The 8,900-nt window shown below is 43.5% G+C and overlaps 1 protein-coding gene across 1 annotated transcript in view; it reads left to right on the top strand.

Annotated features, from left to right (window-relative positions):
• Positions 1-772: 772 nt before the first annotated feature.
• Positions 773-8,900, top strand: part of LOC5573474 (tetratricopeptide repeat protein 7B) — a 30,155-nt gene continuing 22,027 nt past the window's right edge. Inside the window, exons 1-3 of the mRNA XM_021849715.1 lie at positions 773-1,041; positions 1,106-1,385; positions 1,611-3,124. Coding sequence (XP_021705407.1) covers positions 915-1,041; positions 1,106-1,385; positions 1,611-3,124 — 1,921 coding nt within the window. The 5' untranslated portion in view covers positions 773-914. The remainder of the gene's footprint in view (positions 1,042-1,105; positions 1,386-1,610; positions 3,125-8,900) is intronic.

The raw sequence follows: 8,900 nt of genomic DNA, 5'->3' as shown, positions 1-8,900 counted from the left end.
CCCAATTTTAGTATCAAACGCTTAAGTTTAGGGCAAAAACACATGTTTACTCAATTTTTAAATGATTTTCATTTGTTTAAGTCCAAAAAAACATTTTTTTATGATCTTCGAGATTTTGTTCCACCCTTTGGTTTAAACTCAAATTTTATGTATATTTTGTTTTCCGTGTCCCTGCTGAAATGTCAGATAGGAACAACCCCAGTGTTAAAACTATATGCCCTGTGGCATTTTTGTCGAAACTGTGAATGTCAAACATGATCACAAGTGTCAAGGTTCATATTTGGAATCATTTTTAAAATTGAAGTTTAAAAATGTTATAGCCGTTATTTGAGTTAGAAAAAATGCTAAAGTAGTTGCAAGAACATGCTCTTTCGTATTATTAAATAAAAACAAGAATTCATTAAACATTTTAGGACCCAATTTTGCATTTTGTAGTGGTGTTCGGCACTTTGAACATTTACCGAAAGTTCACGGTAATTTGTTTTGCGGCCTCGGCGAAATAAATTAAGTGTGGAGAGTTGACTGTATTTTTTTTATTTTACAATAAACTGCTTCCAATGTTTTGCATGGTACTGTTACAAAACGCTATATTGTATTTGTATAGTATTTTTTATCAGAGTTCACTAAACGTAATTTGCAATCTCTTTGCAAATTTACTTTTGATCGATACGCCGTAATAAGGAATTATGCTTGAATTTTCATTTGCAAAAAGGCCTAGTAATAGAAAACACCCCTAGAACAGTCACCACAACAAAAACAAGAAAGCTGAAGTAAAACAAAATCGCAAAAAGGAAAACTTCAGTCGCAGTCATCAGCTGGCAGCAGAACGGAGTTTTGTGTAATCGGAAAACTTTCAGCCTGAAAACAAAATCAATATTTAAAATCGATAGTGCTTCTTCTAAGGCTTTGAAACGATGACCGGACGGAATCGGAATCAGGTGACGAAGCTCGAAACCACCATCGAGCAGTGCCGCGGCGAAGGAAAATGGTCACGGGTAATTGAATTGGCCGACGAGCTGAAGTCCGGTTATCCGCAAGTTGGTGAGTCACAAAATTGTTCCCGTTTGGGTGAATAGAATTTAATGGATATTTCGTTTCGGGACAGAGAGTCTGGCCAACTTCCTGATGGGGGAAGGCAAACTGGAGAGTTATTTGGAGGAAAATCCGCCAATCGAGGACAACGTCCTAAAAGCGAAACTGGGCCTGACGGATGCCAAACGGTATCTGAATTCGGTGATTGGAGAGAGTGGCAAGAAGGCGGGAATTGCTCTGGATGCGCATCTGTTGCTGGCGAAGCTGTTCTTTGCCTGCGGTCAGTACGACGAGTCGCTGCAGAGCTTTGTGCTGGCCGAGTTGAACACCCTGTCGGAGAAGCACCTGTCGCCGTGAGTATTTATGGGAAATGGATGGGAGGTTGGTTGGGATGCCAGGTGTCTAACAGGCTAACGTAATAAAAAAAAAGGGATTTTCTTAGACCTCTGGGCTAGACTGGTGGAATCCATGAAGGGATTTTTCAGAATTGTCTGAAATGTCTTCCGCTCTACTCAAATGTCCTCCAACCTGACATCCCTGTGTAGTAGTGTTTGCTTAAATTTTCTGTTTCATTCTAGGCGAAGCATTCGAATTCTGGCGGAATCCTACGCCATCAAGGGCATGTGCTTGGAGAAGAAGGTGGGCAAAGCGCCGTCCAAGTTCAAGCAAGCCGAACAGGAAGCAGAGATGATCACGTGTTTCGAGCGGGCGGCCGACTTGGGTATCTTGTACCTGCAGGGTCAACAGCAGCAGCAACAGTTGCAACAGCAGGACAGTAGCAGCAGCCAGGTAGAGGTGCGTCAGGTGGGAGCCGTGTTGGAGACGGGACTTCAGCGGGCACCAATTGTGCTGATCAAGACGGGCAAACTGCAGAATGCCATTGATCGGTACAGGGTGATGCTGAATGCGGTCGAGACGAAGGCCACTCAGACGCTGAGGTTGACGCTGGCCAGACAGTTGGCCGAAGTGCTGCTGAGGGGTGTTTCCGGGACGATCTATACTCCTCCGAGTGGATTGGCGTCCGGCAAGAGTGGCTCGAAAAACAAGAGCCTGTGGGAGCCGAAGAAGTATGCGGCCAGACAGCAGTTCATTCCGAGGAATCAGCATGAGGAGACGATTCTTCTGTTGCTAATTGCGGAAGCTTTGGCCGTGAGGGACGCGGTTCTATCGCAGAGTCCGGAGTTCAAGGAAGCGAGGATTCATTCGCTGGGCAACGCGACCGCGATCTATGATTTGATGACGTTGGCCACGGTGCGTTGGAACCAGGTGGGGTTGCTGCACGATTCCTTGGAGAAGGCACTGAAGTTTGCCTTTGGGGAGAGTCACGTGTGGAAGCAGTACGCAGTTTGTTTGATTTCCATGGGTCGCTACAAGCACGCGGTTTGTGCTTTGAAGGAACATTCCAAACTGGAACCGATGGACAGCTTGAGTTGTCTGATGGCTGCCCGGTTATGCTACGAACATCTCGATCAGATCAAGGAAGGGCTGGATTTTGCTGAACAAGCCCTGGTTAAGGAAATCAAAGGCATCAGGCGATCTCGGGCTCAGCTCTATGTAGGAATCGGTCTGCAGCAGGTGGCAGTCTCTTCGACGTTGGTCTCGGAAAAAGATCGCTACAACAAACTCGCCTTCGAGGCGTTAGAGAAAGCTGTCCAACAAGATCCGCATGATCACCTGTCAGCATATTACCTAGCTTGCCAACATGCTTTCAACTACAACATTACCGAGGCCCTTCTCCACATTACCAACGCCTTGTCCCTCCGCGCAGAACACGCTTCAAGTTTGCACCTGTTCGCGCTCCTCCTAACGGCCAATCGGCGCCCCAAGGAAGCTCTAGCAGTTGTCCAGGATGCCACTGAAGAATTTCCCGACAATCTAAACCTACTGCACGTCAAAGCCCATCTTGAACTGTACCTAAAGGATGTGGAGACGGCACTGGAAACGGTCCAGCAGATGCTCGCAATCTGGCGCGAAGTGTACGAGGTGCAGCTGGCCAACGCCGGAAGCGGAATGGAACACGACCACGAGAAGCATTCCGACACCAGGAGCGTCCTGCAGATGCAAACTTCGCAGATGTCCGACAAGGATTCAAGTGAGTATGACGTTAATGTTCAATTTTGTGCAAATACTTCCACGGTGCTCTTCAGACCGTAAGCATAATTTCTTAAATACCCCATCAAATTTATACCTAACAGCCATTTTCTGAGCATGAGCATTGCTGCCCATACTCGCATAACAGTCCCATATTATATGGGATTTCCTATATAAATGGGACTGTTATGCGAGTATGGGCAGATTGATGACCGTACAATTCGTAGTTGCTACCCCGTGATTGACAAGAATCATCGAAATTGTACAGGGAACCAACAGATGTAGCTTGGGAGTAGCATACCATCTTCAATGTACATTTTCAAAGACTCTGAAATTAGTAATGTCAATAACGGCGCCGGCCACGTCCTTACGCTCATGTGAAATGTGAGGGGAAGGAATGTTAGTGTGACCTCCATTGTTACTAAAGACCGAGTATACCTCTGCATCTTCATGGTTGCCACGGGAAGGAGTTTTGTTAGTGGGATGGCTTCAAAGCTACATGATCAGGATTCACCTTGGTAAGTGATGCGATTCGTGTAACCTCTGTTTAAAAAGTTATCTATCAATGCGTCGACATCTTAAACATCGAACTATTCGAAGGTTTGAATCTCGAAATTTTATAAAACATAAAAAATACATGTTAAGATACAAATGTGTTATTACCAGCATGAAACGAGCTCACCAATTGGTAATCCATTCTCGACTGAACAGTTACAATCGCAGTGTCAACACGTATAAGCAGGAATATAAAATAACTCCGATGGCGCGCGAATGAAGTGTTAACTGAAAAAAAAACATTCCGAGCGCGCGAAAAATAAATCGGACAGTTTGGGCCTTCACAAAGCACCCTCATCAAATTTGTACCTAACAGCCATTTTCTATGGCTCAACTGCATGTATGCATGTTTTGGAGTTACGCTCTTTTGATGGTATGAGTGCACTCATAGAATTTGTGATGTTAGAATGGTTTCCTATTTACCGTATTATCAGAAGAAATTTACCATCAAAACTTATTCAAAACACTTTGAAGGCATGACTCTATGCAAGCGAAACAAATTCAGCATTCCTACACGGTTCAATGTCTTGACCTATTATATAATTAAGCAGTAAGTTTGATACATTTCCGATTTTAAATATTTGTGAAGCCAACCCGAATGTGTTTAACTGTTTTAGCGAACGCTGTTTTCGAGCTCTTTGACGCAAGAGAAATGTCCATCAAACTCACAGAATATAAACCATATAGGGTAATTCGTAAATTGTTGAACGGTCAAAATGCTCGTTAATTGTTGAATACACCATAAGGCGGCATCCACAAATTACGTAACGCTCTAGGGGGAGGGGGAAAGTAGGCTCAAGCGTTACGGCTCATACAAAAATTTGAAATTTTTCATACAAAAAGCGTTACAGAGAATGGGGAGGGGGTCGAAAATTTCCAATTTTAGCGTTACGTAATACATAGACGCTGCCTAAGGAATCCACGGGTTGTTCAACAATAGGCGAGGTTTTTAGCCGTTCAACATAAAGCGAATTGCCCTAATTTTCATTTTCAAGCCTCTTTCCAATAATAACAGGACATTTGGATTCATCTCTTTCAGATTCTAGGAAAAAAATATCAATGGACTGTCAAATGGCCCTCCGGAAAATCTTCTCCGAGAGTTTTTAAGAAGCATGTTTTGAATTTTTTTTCATCCCAATCGCTAGAACAACTGTTCCGGTATAGATAATGGATACAAGTTTAGTCAAGCCTAAGGGCCCATTCACAAATTTCATAACGCTAAAGGGGGTGGGTGGGTGTCCTCGTGATGTTACGGATCATACAAAATTTATAAAATATTCATACAAAAAGTGTTACGAGGGGGTGGGTGGGTGTCGAAAATGGCCATTTTTGGCGTTATGAAATTTGTGAATAAACCCTAATCACATGTTACCAAACATGTCGATTTTTGCACTTGCCTTAAAATAATGGCAAACTTATACAATAATCACCTAATAAGGTGACAGGATTTTCATGGCGTTGTTTGTCAAAAATGGTCATTTTTGACACCCACCCACCCCCTCGTAACGCATTTTTTAAGAATATTTTTCGAGTTTTGTATGAGCTGTAACACCTTCGGCTCTACCCCATTTGGCCTAAAGCCATTTGGCATTATAGCCATTGGCATAACGGCTGTTGGCTCTCCGGCCAACGGAACTGGATAGCAGAAGAAAGCACGAATTTCCAATTTCTTAATGTTTATTAGCGAGCATTAAAAAATTCCTGAAATTCCATTAATTAGTTCAACGCAATGAAATTTTATACTCAACTTACGTTTAGTTCGTTTAGCGTTCTTCATGGGCTTTCTTCTCCTACTCCGCTCAAACTACTCTAGCTTTACCAGCTTCACCTAATTAATTATAAGTTTCAATAAATGTAATGTGTCGGATATTAATAGCAAGACTTACGTTACTTCGGACCACTATGGTAATTCGTTCTAAGATATCCGAGATCTGTGATAGGTTAGCTTTGCGAGTTCATAGGTTTTAAGCTATACAACAATAATAATCCTTAAGAAATTACATCCTATATATAGTTCAGCAAATAATTACCTTCATTACCTTTCGGCGCAGTCCCGGAGAAGATGGAGACTTTCTTTTACCGGGTGCGTGTACCTCCGAAGAATCTCCCCCATCGGTTTCGTCGTCGTTCGCTTCATCGGAAGACAACTCTTGAAAAGAGTTACCAACTGGGATGGCTGATGAAGACTCTTTTGCAGGCGGATTCAAAGCTTTCACCATTTCCGCATACGTCTTCTTGGAGCGCTTCACAATTGAGCGACTCTCATTTCGAATGCGCTTTTTGTATGCCGGGCATTTCTGCAAGTCATGCAGATCCTTGCTACAGTAGCTGCATTTTTCAGCTTCCTGTGTGCAAGCATCTTCTGAATGAGCTTGGTTGCATTTGCCACAACGGGGCTTGTTGTCGCAAAAGCTAGCACTGTGGCCAAGCTGCTTGCAGTTGGTACAATTGAATACCTTCGGCACGTAAAGACGCACTGGGTAAAAAACACTATCAATGCAAACAAATTTCGGGAGGACGGAACCAGGAAAAGTCACTCGAAACGAGGCTGACGGCGAAAAAACTTTCTTATTTCCTTCCATGGAAACTGATTGCAATTGTTTGCAATCCAGTATAGCCACATCAGGAATTGACCGGTTATCAAAAACACCTTTGCCAGTCTTAATGTCTTCACATGTCAGACTCGCGTCGATGATTTTCCCTTCCACCTCGACTTCTCGTGCCGGAATATAGGTAAAGTATTCCACAGCAAAAGCCTCATGCTGAGCAATCTCGTTCGCTGCTTTGTAACTAGGTGCAGTTACACGCAGCTTGGATTGCTTCACTTGGTGAATAACGGTCCCTGGATATTTACGCGTCAGCTCTCGAGAGATCGAGAGCACATTCAAAATCTTATTTTTGCGCCGGAAATAGACAACCCAAGGCCCAGCCGAAGACGGTTGGTAAAACCGCGTTCGAGCAACGAGATCTTTTGGAGGCGTATTGCCTCCATCCGAATCGTCCATGCGGGATAAAAATCAACCGCAACCAAATAAAAAAAAAAATAATAAAAATAATAATAAAAAAAAAAAAAAACAAAAAAAAATATGCAGAAAAAAAATTAACCTATCAGTGGACTATTTTGTACACACCTCCCCTAAATGAGCAAAGCAAAATTACAAAGAAAAAAAAGAAAAAGAAAAAAAAAAAAAACTTAACCAATCAGTGGGCTATTTTGTACCCAACTCCCCAATTCGGTCGAAAGAATCGCACCGGGAGAGAGACAGAGGAGAAGCGAAAACAACCTTGAACTCAGCACTGTTTGTTCGGAGAAGTAAAAGCAATTCAATAGATATCCAAATTGATACTTATCCGTATACAGCAGCTCGTCCACGCACCGTAGGTAGCAGAACGACCGATTTGCCTTCTGCCTTGTTGATGCTCTTGGTGCGGGGAGAAAAAAATCAATCACCGTTGATGCAGTTGGTGATGACTTTCCTTATGGTGGAACGATGCTAGTTTCACTAGCTCGCTTCCTTCGCGAAGCGCGATCGCCTAAGCACACAATTGCACTAATTTAATATTGATTGTGAGCACAAATTGAACCAAAAACCCACGCGGGCGGTGGGAGAAAAAGGCCTAAAATACTTTGCAAGAGTGCCGTGCGATGAGACCGGGAATCAGTCAACCGACTCGTACAAGCGCTAAGCAAGGAATGATTTCGGTGATTCGCCAAGCCACGTACGGGGAATATTGACGATGGTCTGAGAAAAGAATCGTTCGTTGATCTTAAAGGACAAGGCTTCAGAAATTGTTTTGGCGAGCCTTGAGCCGAGGACAGCACTCTGTAACTCCAGTCTGGGAATGGAGACAAATTTGAGTGGCGCTACACGTGATTTAGCCCCGACGATCGCACACTCTATCGTACTGCCTTGTTGAAAACGCAAATATACTACAGCCGCATAACCCAACTCACTAGCGTCGACAAAGGTATGTAACTGTACCAACGTATTCGGACTCATCGACGTCAGCAAACGGTAGCAACGAGGGATGGAGACGTCTTCCAATTTAGGAAGAATACGCAACCAGTTCTCCCATTTCTCATATAGATTGTCCGGTATCTCATCGTCCCAACCTATGGCAGATCGCCAAATCTCCTGGAACAAAATTTTGAGACCGACGAGTACATGGGATAGCAGGCCCAGCGGGTCAAAAATGGACATGAGCGTACGCAGTACCTCCCTTTTAGTTGGCTTTCGTTCTCCCGTCAGAAGCATTGCGTCGTGTTTCGGCGAGAGTTTGAATGTGAAGCAATCCGAATTCGTACACCACCACATCCCAAGGACCTTTTCCATTCCCAATTCTGATCCAACATAAAGGCTTTTGTCCGCTGTTTTTTCTTGATGCAGAGCTTGAAATACAGCTGGCGATTTCGAAATCCAATTCCGTATTTCAAACCCAGCTTCAGCGTGAATGGATCTAACATCTTTCGCTAACTGAACAGCCTCCTCTTCGCTTTCGACACTGACCAACATGTCATCCACATAATGCTGCTTAGTGATCGCTTCAACTGCCCTGGGAAATTGGCCGGCATATTTCTCCGCATTCAAGTTTTTGACAAATTGAGCACAGGTTGGTGAGCAGCTAGCCCCAAAGGTCATGACTTGTGACACGTATGTGCTTGGTGTTTCATCATTGGGATTATCCTTCCATAAAAACAGCTGGCAACCTTGATCTTCTTTTGCGATTCTCACTTGCAGAAACATTTCTCTAATATCGCCTGTGATTCCAACCTTATTTTCTCGAAACCGGTACAGAACACTATTCAACGGAGTTAATTGATCAGGACCCTTTATCAACATAGAATTCAGAGAAATATTTCCGGTTTTCGCTGCACAATCCCAAACGAGGCGTAATTTTCCCGGTTTGTTAACGTTGAATACGGGAAATATCGGAATATACCAGATACGTTGCATCCACGCTTGAAGTTCTGCTTCCGAAATCTTCCTAATGTAGCCCTTTTCCTCATAATCTTTCATTTTTTCACGAAGAGCAGCAGCTAGTTCAGGTTCCTTTTTCATCCTGGAATCCAAACAATGGAATCGTCGTAAAGCAGTCGGTTTACTATTCGGCAAACGAAATTCATCATATTTCCAGAGTAGACGTGTTTCATAGTGTCCGTCGTCTGTCTGGACAACTCCATCCAAGATGTTTAGCGCTCTCTGATCCTCCTTACACAATAG

The sequence above is a fragment of the Aedes aegypti genome, chromosome 3 (genome assembly GCF_002204515.2).
Source record: "Aedes aegypti strain LVP_AGWG chromosome 3, AaegL5.0 Primary Assembly, whole genome shotgun sequence".
In the NCBI taxonomy this organism is placed as follows: domain Eukaryota; kingdom Metazoa; phylum Arthropoda; class Insecta; order Diptera; family Culicidae; genus Aedes; species Aedes aegypti.
This window is presented reverse-complemented; position numbering and strand designations above follow the sequence as displayed.